This window comes from Corylus avellana, chromosome ca11 (assembly GCF_901000735.1).
Source record: "Corylus avellana chromosome ca11, CavTom2PMs-1.0".
NCBI lineage: Eukaryota > Viridiplantae > Streptophyta > Magnoliopsida > Fagales > Betulaceae > Corylus > Corylus avellana.
In genome coordinates, this window is record NC_081551.1 from 6,292,030 (window position 1) to 6,313,747 (window position 21,718).

At 34.3% G+C, this 21,718-nt stretch overlaps 3 protein-coding genes across 3 annotated transcripts in view; 1 reads left to right on the forward strand and 2 right to left on the reverse strand.

The window, feature by feature from the left end:
• Positions 1 to 6,553, reverse strand: part of LOC132165342 (probable cinnamyl alcohol dehydrogenase 9) — a 58,342-nt gene extending 51,789 nt beyond the window's left edge. The window contains exon 1 of the mRNA XM_059575863.1: positions 6,550 to 6,553. The gene's annotated coding sequence lies outside the window, so the exon portion shown is untranslated. The remainder of the gene's footprint in view (positions 1 to 6,549) is intronic.
• Positions 3,941 to 6,725, forward strand: LOC132165343 (probable mediator of RNA polymerase II transcription subunit 26c). Its single transcript, XM_059575864.1, has 9 exons — positions 3,941 to 4,805; positions 4,907 to 4,975; positions 5,072 to 5,154; positions 5,252 to 5,325; positions 5,451 to 5,500; positions 5,609 to 5,642; positions 5,721 to 5,848; positions 6,123 to 6,204; positions 6,419 to 6,725. The coding sequence occupies exons 1-9, from the start codon at positions 4,416 to 4,418 to the stop codon at positions 6,541 to 6,543; spliced, it is 1,035 nt and encodes a 344-aa protein (XP_059431847.1). The 5' UTR covers positions 3,941 to 4,415; the 3' UTR covers positions 6,544 to 6,725.
• Positions 6,726 to 12,270: 5,545 nt separating this feature from the next.
• Positions 12,271 to 20,614, reverse strand: LOC132166785 (uncharacterized). Its single transcript, XM_059577671.1, has 3 exons — positions 20,061 to 20,614; positions 14,613 to 16,140; positions 12,271 to 13,759 (listed from the first exon to the last, which is right to left on the reverse strand). The coding sequence occupies exons 1-3, from the start codon at positions 20,443 to 20,445 to the stop codon at positions 12,595 to 12,597; spliced, it is 3,078 nt and encodes a 1,025-aa protein (XP_059433654.1). The 5' UTR covers positions 20,446 to 20,614; the 3' UTR covers positions 12,271 to 12,594.
• Positions 20,615 to 21,718: the final 1,104 nt, after the last annotated feature.

The following is a 21,718-nucleotide window of genomic DNA, read 5'->3' on the forward strand; positions in this document are numbered from 1 at the left end:
GGTGGTTCGAACCACCCCCATACCGGCCATGGGGGTGGCTCCAGCCACCCCCTTGGCCAAAAATGGGGTGGTTCGGCCACCCCATTTTTGCCGGCCGATCTCTTTCTCCGTTTGATTTTTTTTTTTATAAGAAGTTTTTTAATATTTTTCCTTTTTTAAAAAACAAAAAGAAAAAAAAAAATTTTAAAGGATTGCACTGTAGCTGGAACAGTACCGTTCCAGCTACAGTGCGGTTCCTGGCCTCTTGGCACTGTTGGCAAATGGAGCCAAAGTTATCAATCAGTTTGCGAAGCATAGGCCGTGAAGGGAGCATCCCGAGGCAAAGCAACACTAGCATATGAGAGTCCAGATTCAAAATTGACATTCCAGAATTTAAAAATAATTAATTTATGTAAAACACCTATTCACCCCTCTAAGTGATATTGGAGTTAGTTTAGATTTTTTCACTTTAAAATATTTAAATTATGTGGCATCATGTACATCGTTAGATGTACCAACTTTAAATTTTGATCATCCATTTTATTTAAAATGAAGAGATCTGTCATTGTCCGGTCCGATCATGGGCCAAAAGAAAGGATTATATAATAAACTACAAACAAATCCTTAGCATTGTTAATGCTAGTCAATATTCCCAAGTCTTAGCCTTTAGGGGCTTTAGGAAAACATGCAAATTGGTAGCCAATATTCCAATTAGGCTGAAAGGTTAAAGGTTCTTGAAGGTTAAAGGTTAAAGCAAATTGCAAGAGAACAAATTCTACAATTTTCACATCACATCAGCTACAACAAAAAAGCAAATTGTGAGTCAATATTCCAAAATGTTAGCCATCTTCATGAGCATAAAACGATGCCGTTCTCTCATGCTTCATAATCTCTTTTAACTCCAAATGTTATGGGCCGGGCTTTTGCCATCGGCTTTGAGGATGTCTTAATTAACCTAAATTGGGTTCCTACCCCTTGGAGTGGGATTCCTCCCTTCAAAGCTCTTTGTTCCCTAGTCTTCCATGGTGCTTTCTTTTTTGGGTCTTCACTTTTTGTTCTGTTTTCTCTTCTTTTGTCTTGCTCAAAATCAAAAGAAAGATAAACAAATTTCTTATAAATTGAATTGTAAGAAAATTTGTCCGTCTTTAAAAGTGTCACGTATCTCTTAGCATGTGAGAAACACATTTTTTTAATTGCAATAATACAAAATATATGATTAAAGAACACATAACACTTGTAGAGACTGAGTTGGAGAAATACTTATAACTCAGTTTGTAAGAAATTTATACCCCAAAAGAGTATGCAAGGTCTTTTTTTTTTTTTTTTTTTTTCTAATCAAATAAAGAAAATGGTACAAATGAGGGTTTTCCCGTTCTTGATCCGAAAGAAAGACAAAATAGAAGACCGGTCGGAAATGCTTCCGAATGCTAGGTTGGAAGCGGTCCATCTGACTACAAGAGGTGCACCAAAAAAACGCACTCCTAAAAACTTTGCAAGCTAACCAATTATACAAAGACAAAGTCAACTTATTTGGCTTTTGTTGAAGGTTAGGAGGGAAGAAGTGAAGGACTTCCATTGTATTAGTAGAACTTTCCTTTGCGTTTGCAAGACAATTTTCAACATCTTATTTTCAAAACCATAAGGAATTTGTGTCCACATTTCCAAATTCTCGAATCCAAGCAATCATTTTCCATAACGGGTATCTTAGAAATATGGAGTCCAAATCATTACAAAATTAGTGTACTCATATGCTTCAACAAACACAACAACACTTTACTCGGATTTTATAAAAGTCATAATTTACACATTTTTTGTTTTGAAAAATGGCACTATACCTATTTATAGGGTTATTATTATTATTATTACATTTAGTGGATATTTTAACGGATAACAATGTTATGAATCTCAGTTGGATAGTGTCACTTTTGAAATCACACAATAACACAAAGGGGTTAAGATATAATTATATTATTATATGAACATAATTATTTTACAAATTGAACTGTAGAAGCACATGTCAAGAGACACACAACACTTTTATATCCTGGGTTTGAAAAATTCTTAGGACCAATTTGTAGAAATTGTATATTCTTATTATATAATGTTTCAAAAATTTAAGAATTTAGAACCTTTAGTTTTGATACTGTTGTGAGCGCACTTGTGAGTGTTGAGTCGCACTTTAAGAAAATATAAAAGAAAAGAGTATTTAATATACTTAAGTGAACCTTAGCCCAGTAGCTTTGACTTTTGGGCTAGAGTTGTGTTCAACTACATATATTAATGTATTATTGGTAAAAACTTCATAACCGTTTTATCTCCCAACAAGTGGTATCAGAGCCATGATTAGCTTCCTATCTGCATCCGCAACTCTTGATGCGAAACACTCTTGGAAATGCAAAAAAAAAACGAGACACTTTTAGAAATGTAAAAAAGACTTACAAGCGAGGGAGAGTTGGGTAAATGTGAAGAGACTCATAAGTAAGAGGAACATTGAGAAAATATAAAAGAAAATAGTATTTAATATACCTAAGTAGACCTTGGCCATTAGCTTAGGCTTTTGAGCTAGAGTTGTGTTTAACTATGTATATTAATGTCCCCAAAAGGTAGCTCAATTGGTTGGGACTACACCTAATAAAGCGGAGGTTACTAGTTCGAACTCTCCTCCCCCTCTTGTACGGACATGTCAAAAAAAAAAAAAATGTATATTAATATACTTTTGGTAAAAACTTCAAAATTGGTTTATCTCCCAACAAATATCATATTAAATTACTATTTGTTTTAAAAATTTAGACTAATAAAAAATTGTAAATTTAATCATTTAATTTAGCGCGTAAATCTCCTTTAAACACATTTTATTTGCACATTTTAATTCTACTTGAATATTAGTGCATGGCAACTACACATAATAAACTGATAAAAGTATACCCAACAGCTTTTATATCTTAAGGTATAAGATAAGATATAAAAGGAAAGTGAAACTGCACATGGTACAGTGACGTGGCAGCTAGAACGCATTTTAGATAGTGGATAAGAAATGTGATGCACCTTCTTCTGTGCTTCCTTTTGACTTTTCAATTGCTATTTACAGCGGTTCTTATTTTTATTCTATAATTATTTAACGATAGTACGGTGGTAGTCTCAATTAATTTAATTTTTTTTTTTTTTGTTTTTTAACAAAACTGATCTACTAATTATTTGAGACTACTTCTAGGGTTTTTGAAATTACTCAAGTGTTATTTTGGGTCAGTTTGAGATTATGTTTGAGGGACTTAAAAGTGTTTTTAACACTCAAAAATCTATTTGAAGAAAAATGTACTCGTTTGGTAAAAAAATTAAAAGCGCTTTTAAAGATCTGAAAAGCTTAAAAATGGCTAAAAATCACTTTTGGCAAAATCTTAAAAATAAAGCTTTTGCTCAAAAACTTTTTTTTTGACTTAAAAGCTCTGTTTTTCAAACACAATTCCAAACAAGCTCTTAGTATATTTTATATAATTAACATATAACTTAATAATATGACAGTAAAAATAACCATTAGTTGAATACTTGTTAAAAATAAAAATCAATTACTGATTTTTTATTATCCCATCATTTTAGTTGTATAACTGTCATATAACAGTTTCTAGTAAGTAATATTTATTTTACTGGATTGATATGAAAGTTCTTATTAATTTTTAAATTTATATTTTTTCTAATTAGAACGAATTTAGAGATGGATGGCAATGCCACGTCAACCCTATAGGACACGTGGAATGAATTAGAGTCTAAGCTTAAATTATAACGATAAGCATAGAAATTGGGGGAAAGGAAAGGAGAGGAAAGGAATTATTAATTAATTCATTAGTGTAATCAAGTCATAATGCGTGTATTACAGACTGTCACATTAAGAAAAAATCCTACATGGACATTGGACGGTCCAAATCCACAAGGCCCGCATTCGCATCAGAAACACAATATTCCCAGCAATCATGCACGCCATACGCTAAAGTAACATCCCCCCTTCTCTCTCTCTCCGTCACCCAAACCACAACAACCCAGCCCCAGCTCCTGACAAAGAGCACCAAAACAAACCCATGGATACTACTTCATAGGTCAACAACCTAAGCAATCTGCATTCAGCCAAACGGAAATTAATTTTGAATATTTTATATACCTGATTTGGGCCGAACTAAAATTCTTGAAGAAATTTTCAGCTTTTTTTTTTTTTCTTGCTCTCAGATCTGTGGAGTTGTTTTTCTGAAAATGGGTATACGATGATTGTTGTTGATGTTTGTGTTGATTTTTCTCATCGTACCTACGCGGTACGACCTCGTCGTCTTGTTTCGGATCGGACGATGATGATGATGTAAGTGAAAGTCCACTTCGGAAACCATCCGGAAAACACGGTAAAGACGAACGCGTTTTTGAAGGTTTGGGGGAGTTTGTTTTTTACGACGACGATGGATGGGGACGATTTCCGGGCTGTGCTGGAGAGCTGCGGCGTGGACGTGTGGACCTTTATAGAGACGGCGATATCGGTGGCGGCTGCGGACTACGGCGCCGAGCTGAAGAGCCGGAGGGATGGGATCGTGGAGCGGCTCTACGCGGGGGCGACTTCGGCGTCGGCGTTGGGGGAGCAGCCTCGATGCCGGAACTGCGACGACGTCGATGATCTGAGGGCGGATAATTGTCTTGACGTCAAGGCGCCGGCGGAGAAAGAAGGGTCTCCGGGGACGCCGCTGTCGGTGGAGAGAGAGGACGACGAGGAGATGGATCCGTACGCTGGTTTATTCGACGACGAGCCGAAGAAGATCCTGGAAATCAAGGAGCAACTTGAAGATCCGCACCAGGTTTTTATTTATTTATTTATTTAGATTTTATTTTTGTTATATTAGTTTTTCTGGGTCTGATTTTTCTGGTTGGTTTGGTTTGGTTTGCTTTTGTGTTTTAGTCTGAGGATTATTTGGTTGAATTGCTTCAAACTCTAGCAGACATGGATATAACATTCCAAGCACTCAAGGTAAATTATATAACACTATTTTCTGTCTTTTGAGCTTAATTTCTTCCAATTATAGTGTTTGACTTTTTCTTTTCACTTTGAATTTGTGAATTATAGGAGACTGATATAGGAAGGCATGTGAATCGATTCCGAAAGCATCAATCGCAGGATGTCCGGAGATTGGTGAAGATACTAGTCAGGTTTTGAAGAAGCTGAAAAATCATTGGAAAGCATGTTTGTTTTAGTGTTGGAAAAGGGTGTTGGAGATTTGTTGATTTGGTTTTGTTTTTTTGCCAGGAAGTGGAAGGATATTGTGGATGAATGGGTGAAGTTGAATCCACCTGGGGAACGGACATCCTCTGCTCTAATGGGTAAAATTATTAGTCTTCAAAGGACATGATTTTCAGTTTCTACTATGGGACACATTTGAAGTTGGTTAAAGTGAAATTTGGGGTTTAGAACTGAAGCTAAAAATGGTAATGGATGTTGTTTGCAGCTGATGGAGACTCACCCCAGCAGAAAATTCCTCAAAACGGTCATCAACAGGTGAAAGAAAACTTTTCTTTTCTTTCAAGCTAATTTGCTTTGTCTGGGAAAAAGTAGTTGAAAATTCTGTCCTTTGTCTTAGCTTTTTAATGTTCTCTTCTTTTGCAGGTTCCTGATTTTGGATACTCTCCAAATCCACACAGTGAGTAGTAGAATCAGATTCCAAGTTCAAAACTTTTGAATTTGTCTACATTTGATTGATCAATTGTTGCTTGCACAGATGGAAGTTCTGGGTCAGACAGGAATAATTCAGAATCCGAGCCGAAGCCGAAAGTGATTCCTCGAAAAGTAGCTCCTCCTAGACCAGCTCAATCAGCACCTGCATCTGCTGCCTCTGCACATCAAAATGTATGGATACCAAATTAGAGTCTCTAGCTCTATGTTTGGTTGATGAAAAGGTGGATGAAGAAAATAAGTTTTTGAAGCTTATATATATATATATATGCTTCCAAAATATGAGAAACCAAACTCAATTGCATCAAATACTTTAATTTGGCTCAATTGAGTGGGAGGTGTAAGTCAATCATATAAAGTTTGAGAGATTTTAATTTCTTTTCCTGCAAAACATATTCATTGTGAATGGTTTTTACTCTGTCTGGATGACTTTGTTGGGATTTTGCAGAGACAAAAGGATTTTGACTCAGAAAAGAAGCTGGCTTCAGCAAGAAAACGTCTTCAAGAGAATTACAAAGAAGCTGAGAATGGTTTAGTTATTTGCTTTACGCTTCTACAACAACAACCAGTAACGCTATTCAGTAGACTGCTATATGACTGCCATATAACTGAAATGCTGATTCTCTTTGTTACTGTCGTATAGTAGTCGTATAACAGTCTACCGAATAACGTTACTTTTTCTACAATTTTTCTGTGCTGAAATGCTGATGGTGTTTGTATTTGTGTGTGTTTACTGATGTGAAGCCAAAAGGCAAAGAACGATTCAGGTGATGGACATCCATGATATACCAAAACCCAAGAACACCTTCTTTGCGAAGAACAAAGGTGGTGGTGGTGGCGGCGGTGGTTCTCATGGGAGGCACTGGTGAATGAATACGGCAAATCAATACATACAAAGGGGTACATGAGGGAGACCTGAAATTCCAAAAATCGGTTTTGCCTCTTGGATTGTTTTTTCAAGTTTAGGAAGACCAAAACAATATCACTTTTTTTTTTCTTTTTTTTTTCCTAATTAATTAATAACAAAAATCAAAAATCGCTTCTTTTGGAATTGTGAATACAAAGTTGAGGTTTTCATTGGTGGGTCCTATGAAAGATGAGGTTTTCCTAATTAATTAATTAAAATGGGTTTTTTTTTGGGGGAAGGTGGTGGGTGATGAGGGGTTTGGTTGACGGTGTTCTTGCCTTAATAATCATCGTTATTAAATCATTTATCCATATTAAAAAAGATGTTATTTAGTAGACTGTTATACGACTATTATATGATAAAATTGCGTGACAATGAAAACTGTTTTTGATTTTATTTTTTATAATTTCTTGCTATTTTTACTGTCACGTTGTCATGTTATTTTAATTATACGACGGTCGTTTAACGGTTTATCAAATAATATTACTCATATAAAAATATGCAAATGCATTTTTGCACGGACTTTGCCGGATGTGGTGGAGGGGTTAGAGAGATTTAGCAATTTGTGTCCGAATCAAATTCTTTGGAAATATAAAGTTTTCTTCAAATTGTGGTGGATGAAATCTTTCAAAAAGTAAATTTGATGGTTGGTTGGTACTGTTACATTAGCATAATAAGATAATTGTTAGATAAAAATATGATTTTTACACTAATCTTGCCAAAAAAAATACATGGGGTTTAATTAAAACGTGGCTCTCAAAAAATTTAATGCGATCATATAATTTCATTATACATGGGTAGCATTAATGTTAGCACAAATGATTAGATTTCTTGTCTAACTCTATGTTTTGGCAATTCTAGTTTAGGTGAAACTAGTCTTATTAATTAAGATAAGTGTAAGTTTTGCTTTGCACTCAACACGAAGCAGGTGTTACTAATTCAAATTTCAATAATTATTTTTTTGAAGTTATTACTTTTTGGGTGAGTAGTTGGACAAAGTTTTATAGGTTAAAATGAGAGCATTGGCGAGTGGAAACGTCTATCTCTCTTTCTTTCTTTTTTTTTTTTTTTAAAAAAAAGATTCTACCAATTGATTGATTAAAATAAATGAATAGAGGAATAAATTGAATGAGTTGACCTACATATGTACGAGTCATATATAATATCACAGATTTAGGTATTATTTGTTTGTGAAAGTACCATATTTCCCAAACTAAAAAACTTGGAAAAAAAAAAAAAAAATTGCTTTACAATGAAAGTAATTTAAATTGCTATATAAAGCATTTAAAACAATTAATTACCTTTATAATGTAAATACCACAGATGATTTTTTCTGATTTTTATTATTAGTACTATTATACTTGTTATTAAAGCCGAGAGGCCAACTAGGCGGCACATTGTCCTGCGAGATTTGCTTTGACACAGGAAGAAGAACTATGGAGGTCTAATTATCTAAAATGTATTAGAGAGATTGTAGTACATGAGAAAGTTTCTTGCTGATTAATAAATTCTCGGATACCCTTTAAAAAAAAAAAAAAAAAAACCCTCATTGTGCATAACCTTGACTATGTCAATAATCTAAAAGACTTTCAAATTCTCATTACTTTTTGAGTAAAATTTTTTCATTGACAGTTTCTTTCTACATTCAACTGGGCACTAGTTTGTCTCATTTCCTACGTTTTGTATTTATTTCCACACTGCTTTAGTTTGTTTTGGGTCTATTGTTGGGGAGCCCACCCCTTTTTCGTTTTTAGGATCGTCCTCTCTTTCTTCCTTTTGGATCAGGAGTGGAAAGGATCCTTCCCTGTAACCATTTCCTTAATAAATTTTTTTTTAAAAAAAAAAACTGCCAGTCAGGTGGGCAAAACCAGAAATTATTTTATTGTAAATAGGGACGGAATAAGGAATTTTTATGGATGGAGTAAAGTATAAATAAAAAAGAAATATATTAGGATTGAGGATTGAATTTATATATAAAAAAATAAAATTAGTATGTGTTAAGAAAGTTAAACAAAAGAAAAGATATAGAATAATAATTGTTTCTTAATATGTTTTCAATTTTCAACTCAATTAACTATCAAAATGGAACCAATGTTCTTTTAAAGAATTAGTCAAAAATTCAATTTTGACAATATTTAAATAACAATAAGTTAAAAGATCTGTAAATTGCACTAAATATTTAATTCACGTGCCCACACATGGTTTTGTGGGCTATATAGTACGTCTAGGAGTAAATGATCTATAAGCAAACAAAATAAATAAAGGTAGACTTGTAGTACAATTCGATGAATTGTAAAGCCAAACATTTAAATTAGGGAAAAATATTTTTTTAAAAAAAGACCTCCAAACTAACAACTATTTGTGATAGAGCCTCATAATATTCAAAAGGTACTAATATAGTCTATCAAACTATCAAAATGTATCAAAAAAAGCTACTTATTTTTTTTTTTTATATTCCTATAATATCCATATTATTTTAATAAATAAAATAATAAAATAATTGTAAAAAAAAAAAAAACCAAACAATTTTTTTAAATACCAAAAAAAAAAAAAAAAAAAAAAAAACAATGGGCTCACAACTCAAACGTTATAAATTGAATTTAATATGATTTAATTGAGTTTAATCTGTGCCGTTGAATTTGATAAATGGAATGCAGCCATAAGCCATTCCGAAAGTGAGCGTTATATGGTGTTCCAATGACACCATGAGCTCACAAATCAAACGTTCTAAATTGAATGCAAAATTAATGATCCAAATAAATGGTCAAGATCATTTACTATGCTCGCACGGAATCGGTCTCACCATATCACACACGCGGAGGATAACTCCAAAGACAATGTCCCAGTTTGCTAAGAAACCAAAATACCTCAACATTGTTTCTCCATATAAAGGATGCCTTATGCCTTCCTTCTTGAAACCTAAGAGATGCAGTGCTCCAATATTGAGTAAGTACAAGCTCTCGGCTAAGTGCTAGCAATACAAGCTGGTTTCTTAAGCTATTTTATTTTAAGTTCAATTTTTTTAAAAAATATTTAGATGAGCTAATCTTGGTTAAGCAATGAATGTTCAGTACAAATTTTTTAATTGTTTTTTTCTTAAAAAAGTGGTTAACCATTAACCGTTTAATTAACTGCTAACCAGGTGGTTAGTTGCTTAGCGGTTAGCGGTTAGTGGTAACCACTAACCGCAACCGCATGCCCACCCCTAGATATAATAATCAAATAGGGCAAAATGCTCCGTACAATGTCAAAGATATAATTTGGAATCTTCACAATTCAAACATTATCTATGATATACACAATAGCCTCACGGGCTATTATAAGACAATATAAATGAAAAGTCACTGTCTCAATCAGTTTCAGATCTACAGCAAATTCTGGCGAATCACGTCTCTATCCCCTGCCAGGTCGTTGATTCCCTAGCTTTTTTTTTTTTTTTTTTTTTTTTTTTTTTTTTTTTAATTTTTAATTTTTTTTTTATCTCCTCTACTAGTGCTTTATCAATTGCAATTTCCTTTTTTGCCTTTACCATAGTGACAATTCTTGATAACTCCTCCGTCATCAGTATGTGGTTTGTTCCCAGAAAATGAACTATAAGAAAACAAAAAACCGACTGAAAACCAATTTTATTATTCATAAGGATTCGTGAAAACAAAACTTATGAAAATGAATAAAACTTCACCTCATATATCGCTATTAAAAGCAGATATAGAAATAATACATTCTTATTTAAAAATAACGAAAATACAATAACAAAAATTTAACACACCCTCACATATTCCACACGCTACTGCTGACCAGCCACGTGCCACTAAAAAACACCTTGAAGACCATTGACATACGCACTCTGATCAATCTATGGTGAAGACGGAAAAGAGAGGGACTCTCTCCCTCCACTCTATTGCTCTCTTTGAATTACCTACATATTTGGTCAAGACGAGTGGAATACTTCGAATGGATCCGTGGGTTTGAGTTGTATTTTTCTAGATTGGCGGTGAGACAACATCCTACCAATATTATTTGCTAGTATTTCAAGTTTATTTTTTATTTTATTTTTTTTTAATTTTTAATTTTTAATTTTTATTTTAAAACAAAATACAAAGAAACCGTCAAAGGAGGTAAAGTACATCAAAGAGAAAACCAAAAAGAAGGGTGAGGCAGCCTAACAAAGACTTTAAAGTCGTGGGAACCGAAAAGGGTTGTGGCACGTGCAAACCACACTTGCCAAGGCGTCATGTGGAGTGAGGACAAAATTTTGCTAGTAATTGATGCAAATTCATCTAATAAAGTGGAGTCCTGCTAAGCGGTTACCAAATTTTGGCAGCCGCGCGTCAAACATAAATTAGAAAAAAAAAAAAAAAATTGTTATTATTATTTTGTTTTGTTAGTTAAATTTTTATAAGTTAATATTTAGTTTAAATTTTCCTGTAATATCTCTTTTCTTTAATTTTAAAGGGAAAAAAAAAAAAGAAAAAAGGTAAATTGTCTGACTCTATTCAATAAAGTGACATGCCGTCTCTTTACGTGTGAGAATCAAGTTTTTATTTTTATTTTTTATAACATGTGTTTTTCACATATTTTTTTTAATAGTTATGGCCACATTTCACTTTGTTAAATGAGTTTGTATAAATTAGCTATAAATCAGTTTGTAGCAAATTTATGTTCGTAGAGTGCACACACTAAAAAGAGAAGAAAAAAAAAAAAAAATTGGAGAATCGGCCATTTCACTTTGTTAAATGAGTTGTATAAATTAGCTATAAATCAGTTTGTATAGGTTATGTTAAGTAGAATGCCTTACACTAAAAAAGAGAGAAAGAAAAGAAAAAATAAAAAATTGGAGAATCCTCCTCTGTCGGCACTCAAAAGGAGAAAACTCATTGGATGGAAGGGCAGCTCTCTAAAAGGAGCAATTGATATATATATATATATTATATTAATTTTTTAATTTTTTTTTTTTTTTAATTTTTAATTTTAATTTTTTTTTTAATTTTTTAATTTTTATTATTATTATTTTTTTGCAGTTTGCTTTTATTTTCTTGATGACGGGAAACTTCAACAAGACATGACACCTTAGACCCACTCCTACAGAGTAAATCACGAACCAATTTGCTTTTTATAATAACAATAAAAGTTTTGAGATAAAAGCAAAGCTGGCACAGCCCCTTTCTGTGCACCTTTTGAAGATTACCAAAATTAATAGGTTGATGAAGTCAGGGAAGAGAAGAATACTTGAAAGTGAAGAGAAAAATATAAAGTCAATATATGAACTCATACGATTCCTTAAAAAAGAAAAAGCCAAAAATGAGGCGAAATGAGTAATGCTTAATACTATATTTTTGTCTCACAAAAAAAAAAAAGGTAATAAACTACTACGTCAGAATTGTGAAATAATTGCAGAATAAAAATGTGTTATATAAAATTACTCTTGTGAATTACCTCAAGGTTGAAGTAGTATGCACTGTGCCTCCAAGTAGAATAGTGAGATATAATTTGCCAAAAAAAAAAAAAAAACCTTTTAGGATATTGTATTCGACGAACCAAACCTGGTAAAAGGGAAGAATGAATGGTTTTTCATGCAACATGCAACATATAGGAAGGAGGGAAGAATGATGACAACACGACTGCTGAATTATGTAAATAAATGGTAGCCTGGAAGAGAATGCCTTGTGGGCATTTGAAACAGCTTTAGGATCTTATCTTATAGATAATATGGAAGTCATGGATATGGATACAATGATAAAGGTATAAAATACTTCTATATAATATAACTGTCATAATTCCTAACCATAAATTTGGATTGAAAGCAAAACATACCTCTTTGCAGTGCCAATGATCTCGGATTGTACCTCTAAGCTTAAATCAAAATTCCCATGACAATAATAAATCTGCAATAATGCATGTATGATGAGGATTATCACCATCTATTTCTAATACAAAAATTTCTCAATATCCCAAAATCCCACTTTTCTAACATTCAATTTGAAGACCCAGGAAGAATGCATCATAGAACCCTTCAGCCCTGCATCTTTGGCTCACCTGATTTCTTCAGGCTACCCAATATTCCATCAATCAGCTTGTTCTTGTTGGTCTCAACTTGGTCAGAAACAAAAGAATAGCTCTTTTGAGGTCTTTGCTTCCGTACATTGTTTCCCATATTAGTATCATCACTGTTGGTTCCAACTGCTGATGAACCAGTTGGATTCGAACCATTTGTTGAATCAACATTGTCTGACTGATTCTTTCTATTGTCACCTTCCTTAGTGCTGTACCATGAATCAAGGATTTGTAGTAGTGAGCTATCTTCCTCGTTTACTCTCTTCGCATGCCCTTCTGGTCCAGTTAATGTAGAGGTGTCCCCTTCCGAATCAGTAAACTCATCATCTGAGACCGAAGGTTCATAATCAGGGTATTTTGGCCTCTCTGTTTGTTCTATAGCTTTCCTCCTTGATACAGATTCCATTTCATTTCTTGAAGAACCTGTGTTAGAGACAGGCCCCAATTCCTCCCATTGAGAGTCGGAATCATCATCCTTCTTTGCCGTGTCAGACAATTCACTATCTGAATTAGCAACTGAATGACCAGCACTATTTTCTTGACCATCAGGAACTGTAACTCCAAGGCGGGAACTATTCGAGGCTTTACCAGACGGAAACATATAGGTGGAATCTACTTTCACCCCAGGCATTATCTGTAACAAGCATACCAACTTTTGGTAGCCAAGCTTTTGTAAATCAAGAGTATAGCCATACCTCTCAAGGAACAGTTTTCTGAAGGAGCCCATATTATACCCATTCGGATAATGCTTTACTATCTCATTCACAAGCTTCTGACAATCGGCTAATATATCACTTCTAGATCTGACAGAAGGGTTCTTGTTAATGACAGGTGGAGAAACTCCAGTATGGGGAATATTTTTATACTTTTTTTCTCCACCGTGCTCTCGTGACACTGATTTTTTGTCCAAGAAGATAGAGCTTAACCCATTTGATCCATGAGATTGACCCACAGAGCTCTTTTTAACGTTCCAAGTGAGTTTGAAAGGTGATGTCTGAGAGGGGCATTCTTCCACCCATTTCATCTCTGATATTAACAAATCCACCAAGTGGAGGAGGTCACCTTCACTTAAAGATCTAAGAGCCGGAGGCCCGTCCCTTTGCAGATTTTCTGCCATCTGTTCCCTGACAAAAATCACATGTAGCAGAATTATATTAAGTATGTTTCTGATTGCAACTGTTAAATTAGATGCAAGAAAATCACCAAGTTTTAAAAGGTTATTATAAGACAGAAATAAAGGCATCAACAAGGTTGGAGAGCTTCTAGGTTCGATGATACTATTGACCAAAAAAGTCTAAACATCAATTTCAGACTTAAAATCAATCACTTAAGATCTGTATTAAATCATTATGAAATAAGAACTACACCAAAAGTTGCACAACTTTTATTGTAGAAAAGCAAAAAGGCTAGAAAATGATAAACAAAAACCCTCCTACCATATCATTATTTGTATCTTCATATATTTTATAATGTTGTTTCTCGGGCAGGAGCTGTAAATCTTCGGTGAAATTTCATTCCATCTAATGCACTTCAACTCAAAACTATACTGAATGATACATATCAAGATTTTAAAAAGTGTCTCCTCACTATAAATTATGATGATCACAACAAAGAAAAAAAAACTACTTCAAGAAAAGATACTACTAGTTTCCAAACACTTACTTTTTCCATAAAAAAATAGAAATGCTAGACCATAAAAAGATGTTGCTAATAATTCCCAGCAAAGGGACCAAGTATCAGATATGTTTGGTCACTATATGCAGTATAGTTTGAGATATTTCATTTCTTTCACTTTTAAAGTTGATATTAAGTCAATGATAAGAAAATGACCAATCGAACCAAGTATTTTTAAAATGCACGAGCAGAAGCTGGGTAAAAGGGTATCATCAGCATCATGAGGAAGAAAAATGCATAAATCAAAGAAAATCAAGTAAATACTTATCAAAAAAAAAAAAAAATCAAGTAAATGCATAAAACCTGGTCCTTGACTGGGAGACAATAACTGAACCATTGGGTGTATCCATAAAAGATTCCATCTCATTCCAAAAAGAATCCTTGGAGAATAACTCATGCTTTCCAGATCGACTAATTATCTGGTCCAGTTTTTCTCTGGATTGATCACTCAATACCTCAGACTTTGGGTCACTTCTCCAAAATTTACACCAATTTACAATCCCGTTGAAGAAACCAGGATTTGTTCTCGATTTATCACCAGATGCTTCAGAACCTGTAGCAGTTTTGCTGTCCATAGCTGACTCATTACTGGCAGAAGAATATGGCACCTGACATATTGGATTAGCATCCTGAATTGTTGATGTTGCAGATTTGTCCTCGACTTTTGCCATTTTTGAGCTGTTAACAGAAGTAGAACAGTATTCAGCAGTGTCTTTACTTTTTTCCTCAGAACTAACACCAGAAGTACCAGAACATATTTCTGGAATGCTTTGACTTTTATTCTTGAAACCACCATCGCTATTGCCAAAACATTTTCTCCAAACTCTCTTGAAAAAGCCCACTTCAGATGCAGAATCTTGCTCCACCACCGGAGGCAAATGATCCTCACTCACCTGTTCAACAACCTTCTCGTCAGGTGGAGAATGCTGTTGCAGCTCCTCAACATCTATTTCAGGAGATGGACGCAATAATGATTTCTCATCCACAGGTCCTGTAATAGATCTGCCAAGTCGAGAATGTTCTTGAATCTTTTTAAGAGACTCCTTCACTACAGAGAATGGAGCCAATGGTGACTTCCCATTTACAGCTCCGGCAATAGATCTCACCTCACCATTTGTCTTTGAAGTTGCAGAGGGGTCCTGAACTCCATTATTACTAGCATGTCCGGTAGACACAACTGGATTGCACTCAAATGGTTCAGGAGTTTTAGGGGTGACACTATGTACAAGAAACTGACCATCAGCTTCAAATTGAAGTTTTAAAATGTGTGGCATTGATTGAAGAAAGCGTGAAAACTTTTTATATCCATACAAGTCTTTGTCTATACTTACATTACTTTTTCCCAACTCTGAACGAAGATCTGTAATGGATATTCCTTTGGGGTGACTATTCAATATATGACGAATAAGCTTCATCAGTACTTTTGGAACAGAACGAGGCTTAGAATCTGAACTAGGTTCAGGCAAGTCCTCAGCCCGAGAAAATGTTGGTTGCTCAGTAACCAAGAAGGGATCTTCTAGAGGCACCTTAGAGTGGCCATACCAAGAACCATAGGGACCATCTGGGGGTTGGTTAAAATGCTTCCCAGTAAGATTTTCCCCTCTAATCAAAGCATGCCAATGCCACATGATACTTGCAGCACTACAGAGAACACCAGGAGCACTTTCAGGACTTGCAAGCAATATGTTGTAGTTGTTCATTCTTAACCTGTGTAAAATGCTAGCAAAGTCCCTGTCACCAGAAATTAAAAAGAGATGGGCTGGTGGAGGATTTCGAGAAACCCAATACATAAGATCTACAAGAAGAGACCTATCAGCACTGTTCTTTCCACCTGCACCCATGTATACAAAGATATACATAGGATGTTAAATTGAACTGAAGACAATGCATAGATAACAATATATCACCTGCTCGTCCACTGAAAGATGCACATAAAACAATATAAATGAACTGAGAGAAAAGATTTGGAAACAAACACAATATTAGTTAATTCCCATTTTCATAGCCGAGAGTAAAGTATTAGGACTTTATATTTGATGCTGAATTTTATGGTACAAACAACTATAAATTCAAAATTTTTTATAAGGTGTAAGGAAAACTTAATAATCTGAATTGATATAGGCTTTTCTAATATTTTACCTAAAGAAAATAATATATAATTTCACAGTTTCAAATATATCATACAACCATATTTCATAATAAGTGATGGATCAAATACCATTTAGATTTCAAGTTCCAACTTACAATATGATGTTTGCAACTACTCTTGTTCGTGGAAATTTTCCATGTCCCTAACGGATATAGAGAAAATTAAAGAAAATGTAAAGTTAATTTAATTTGATTTTTGGGAGAGATTTAGACAACCAACGACATTAGCAACAAGTTCGTCAAAGAAATGAAAAACAATCTGAGCAACATTATGCTTTCTTTGGATCTAGTTATACTTTCAAAAGTTAGTATTATGCTTGTTTGGGTATGCGTTTGAGAGACCTAAAAATGCGTTTAACACTTAAAAAGTCTGTTTTAAAAAAAAGTATCCGTTTGGTAAAAAAAATTGAAAGCGCTTTTAAGAGTGCAAAAAGCCTAAAAATGGCCAAAACGTACTTTTGGTAAAAGCTTAAAAATGAAAATTTTGCTAAAAAGTGTTTTTTGACTTAAAAGCTCTATTTCTCAAATACAATCCCAAACATGCTTATAATCATAATCTCTTGAGAAGAAAACAAAGTTAGAAAGTGACTTTTCTGAAAAACTACCAAAAACAATTCAGTGTCGCAAGTATTATACATTTTAAGATATAGGCAAAAAGAGAGATACAAACTCTACATGTTATTTTTTTCCAAAAACATCGGACTTTTTCCAGCAAGTATTTTTCCAAAAAAAACATATCATATACTCCCACCGTCCTAATTTAAATTGCTTGCTCCCCTTTTAAGAAATTTTGATATAAATGCATGCCTTCCAAAAGTGAAAAGATATACATTGAGATTTTCCTAAATTACCTCATCATTTAAAAAAAAACATGAAACCAAGATTCTCATTACAAGGCATGCTCACCTCTAATACAAAATCAAGGACATTTTGGGAAGTTACTTAGAATTTCTACTTTTCATCATTAATCATGCCATTTAGAATCAAGAGATTTATTTTTAAGGATGAAGGGCATAGTAATTGAATGTGTATTCAGAATAAATTATAAGCAACAGCAGAGATTAAAAGATTGTACTGAATTTTTGCACAGACTATCTGAATACATTCCATCAAATTGTCGGCCTTAATCTTTAAATTAAGCTACTCACACCATATAAAAGTGGTTTTCACCCTTTTCTTCCTAACTGCTGTTAAGGGTATTAGCAACCAGAAGGAATGAAACATGATTATAATTCTTCCTCCTTTTCACCTCAAACGGCGTCTCCTTGCTGCTTCTATTGGATAATATCTACAATATCTAAAATCTAGACAGGTAGATTGACTAACAATGACATACTGTCAACCTGCAATTTAAGATCTACGTATCTATTACAGGTTTTTGGTCTCTTTGACCTTGGCAGCGAGAGAGAGACAAGCCACAGCAGCTAGTTAGGTCATCCATGGTTTCACTCACTGACATTGGAAGCAGAATAGGAACCTATCAAGGTAGATGACAGCAAGAACCTCTGTGAGAGCAGTGAAAGAGTAATGGGCATTAACCTTCAGCATCAACTCCACTGCCTCTTGGCAAGCCCTAGCTAAATATGGATTGGTCTCAATGTTTCCATAGAGCTCATTTTGCTGTTCTTTTGAGAAAAGAGATATTAGCTCCCCAACATCCCAGAATAGGTCTTGTTTCAGAAAGACTGGAAAAGGGTTCGGCTTATGCGTATTGCGGTAATAGTTGTCTTCCACTTCATCTTCTTGTGAATATTCCTCTGTAGCTTCTTCCTCCCAGTGCTCTTCGGAGCAACAAAGAGCACACAATTTTGGGTGATTTTCAGGTAATGGTATTTTGTGAACGAAGTTTGGGTTGTTGGCAAGAATATAATAAAAAAAGAATAAAAATAAATATTTAAAAGAACGTAGAGAAAAGAATAGAGAATATGTTATAGAGTGTGTAAAGAAAAAACAGTAGCTAAAGTAGAGATTTGTACTTTTTGATTAGGTATTTTACATAATGCTGCTGGAGATGCTCTTACCTTAACTGTGTCTATGCTCTTTTGTGTGCTGGTGTGTTTGTGTTTTATTTATTTGCATCATTAATACCCTTTCTGTTGCTGTCTTGCCAAGGGATGGCAGATTCCAGCAGACACCTTGGGGCACCAGTCTCAAAATTTTTGTTCTTGAAAAAATAATCATCCTCCCAAATAAGTACCATTGGCTATTGAAATTTTCAAAGGGCATGTCTAAGTCCCTGGAAACTGGGAACATTAGAATACAATAGTAAGAGTTAATCATAGGTGGTAGGCTGTTCAATAAAGTCTTTAGTGTTTATATATATATATATATATATATATATATATATATATATACTATTTTTTACCATTATAATACTGTAAAGATAGTGCAAAATGATTTTCCACATCTATCAAAAAGGTCAGGAAGTAAGTCTAAAAAGAAAATTTTTTTCCACTTTTATCAACTCAAAAAAATTTAGCCAAAAATACTTACTACAATCTAAGAGAAAAGTGCAAGCCTGCGAACCAAGCCACAACATAAGGAAAGAAGAAACATTCAAGTTTTAATACATAAATGCTTCAATTTGACTCTTCATACGAAATTCACCTCAAAGCATAAACTTTATGAGTGTTTAAAAAAATGTGTCAACTAGGTACAGATCATCCACTAAACTAAGAAAAATAAACCATCTTAACATTCCACTTGACAAGACCAAAAATATTAAATAGAGGTTCAAAATGGAAAGAGACCACAAAAAAAAATCCTTTAGTCCTCTTAAAACCTTTAATATGAAACAAAGGCTAAATTGGTGTTTGAAAAGCATAAACATGCTAAACTTCAAAAAGAAAATGTGGGCTCCTTTTTTAGTAAAAACTATTAATGCAGGGAAAATTGATAAGACTAGAAATGTTACATTTACTGTATTAATGTTGTAATTTGCATTCCTATCTATATATGAAAAATACCATTACAGTTTTATGAAGATTATTGACACAAATAAGTGCATATGCATTTGAGAAATCACAGCCACTCTGCCTTACAAACAAACTTAAAATATTAACCATCAAAACTCAATCTCATGGTAGCAGGGCTCAACAAGAAAAGCACCACAAAAAGCCTAAAGCACCAACCAAAATATATCATTTAAAAAAATAAAAATAAAAAATCACCTCAGCCACCTAATTCCTTAAAATTGAATCTTGTACGCAATACTTGGTTTCAATATACCCACTTTTCTCTTTTTTGGTGATTATGATTTCCCACTTTCTCCACCACCATACATACGAGCATGTGTATGGCTATTTCATTTCAACAATATCAGCCAAAAATCCTAATTTAATTACTCTACAAATACTTTAAGCCAATCATTCACTGATTCACAGAAAATCATACTTCATTTCAGCGCTTCTCTTCTTCAATATAATAATTAATAACTTCATGGTGTGAGCCGTTTAATTGACAAAATTTCAAGATTATTCCAGACAATTCAAATCAATTACTTTTAAAAACAACATTTCAAAAATCAATATTCTCAATCACTCCCAATCCAAAATATTTAAAAGAATTCAATCCACCACAGAATTCAGTGAACGAAGCACTAACCGTGAGGAATGTGAGAGAGATTGATCCCGGTTGATGACAGCGCCTCCTGGTTCGCCCTCGAGAGCTGCAAAACGTCCCCAAAAGCCGTGATCGTAACGGGACCCTTAATCCCATTGGCTCTGACCGCCGCGGTTACCAAGTGCGCGACCTTAAAGACGTTGGTGCCGACCGGCAAACCGCAATTCTCGAAGTCCCACCACACCGAAACCCTCACACTCCGGGACTCCTCGTCGTAGCGTCTAGACGAGTGCACAGAATGGGATGAGTGATGCGAAGAGGTTGAGAAATGAAAAATTTGGAGAAATGTAGGAGAATATAATGAAGAAGAAGAAGAGGAGGAGGAGCCGTAGAGAAGGAGGGTTCTTGGAGAGAGTGGGGGTCTCATGGTGGTGGGGGTGATGGGAATGAGGGTTACGGTTAGGAAATGGGGTTTTACGGGTGGGAAGGGAAATGGGTTTTGTCATTTCATGGTGGCTTTCAGAGATTTGAGGAGGGATTGCAGTGCAGGCTGGCGGATTGTGTGAAACTGTGAGAGGGTTTATGGGAGGGAGAAGAGTGAGGTCTGCTAAAACCCTAGAGCACGTGAGATGCACGTGTGCTCTGCGTAAATTTTAGGTCCTTTTGGGCCGAGCCTCTAGGTTAAATTTTAGATTTTTTTTTAAGGGATAAATGTAAAATTGGTCAATGTAGTTGGCCTAATTTACAAATTACTTAGTTTAAAAAATAATTTATAGGTTTCTAAGGTAGGCCAAAATAATATTTTATTCCCTAAACTCATTTTCCATTAAATGACTTAACGGAAACCATTACATTGTTACATCACACCCAATCAAAATAAGACACATATTCTTTTTTATTTATGCTTTTGGGTTAAATACCAAATACCCCATGGGGTTTGGTAACTTTATTTTTACCTTCTGGAGTTTCATTTTTATCACAGGACCCTCCTAGGGTTTTGATAAAGGACTAAGTTAGTCCATCAGTTAGTTGACCGTTAGTTGACCGCTAGGACTCACACGTGAACCAATCAGATGTTGACACGTGACACATATTTAATTTTTTAAAATTAAAAAAAAAAAAAAAAAAAAAAGAGAAAGAAAATAAAAAAATACTTTTTTTTTGTGATTTAAAAAAAATAAAAAATATATATATGTGTGTCACGTGTCAACATATGATTTGTCCACGTGTCAGTCCTAACGGTCATCTAATGGATGGATTAACTTGGTCCTTTAACAAAACTCCAGGGAGGTCCTGTGATAAAAATGAAACAACGGGGGGTAAAAATAAAGTTACCAAACCCCAGGGAGGTATTTGGTATTTAACCCTATGCTTTTAAAAAATGACAAATAAGCCTTTTTCTGTCATTTTGAGGCTCCAACACACACACAACGTCAAATTAAATAAACATAATCCCTCTATCTCCCTTGTGCCGCCGTTGTCTTCATCTTCCCCAATGATTCTTGATGTCATCTTCATCTATGTTTTTCGTTAAGACTTACATCCACACATGAATATTCCTACAAGCACATTCTCTTTCACAATTTTCGCTTCGATCTAGAGTTCAATAGAAAAACCCTAGCCGTCTCTTTTCTCTTTAGCCACTAGAGAGAAAAGCGAAACCCTTCAGCCACATAGGGGAGGATAGGGGAGGAGGGTTG

What these genes read in the sequence shown, in the direction of transcription:
- LOC132165343 (XM_059575864.1), top strand. Translation starts at nt 4,416, where the DNA reads ATGGATGGGGACGATTTCCGGGCTGTGCTGGAGAGCTGCGGCGTGGAC. An exon ending in TTGGTGAAGATACTAGTCAG is followed by an intron (nt 5,155 to 5,251) that starts GTTTTGAAGAAG and finishes TTTTTTTGCCAG; the next exon opens with GAAGTGGAAGGATATTGTGG. An exon ending in ATACTCTCCAAATCCACACA is followed by an intron (nt 5,643 to 5,720) that starts GTGAGTAGTAGA and finishes TTGCTTGCACAG; the next exon opens with ATGGAAGTTCTGGGTCAGAC.
- LOC132166785 (XM_059577671.1), bottom strand. Translation starts at nt 20,445, where the DNA reads ATGAGACCCCCACTCTCTCCAAGAACCCTCCTTCTCTACGGCTCCTCC. An exon ending in TCTCTCTCACATTCCTCACG is followed by an intron (nt 16,141 to 20,060) that starts GTTAGTGCTTCG and finishes ACATGGGTGCAG; the next exon opens with GTGGAAAGAACAGTGCTGAT. An exon ending in GTCTCCCAGTCAAGGACCAG is followed by an intron (nt 13,760 to 14,612) that starts GTTTTATGCATT and finishes GATTTTTGTCAG; the next exon opens with GGAACAGATGGCAGAAAATC.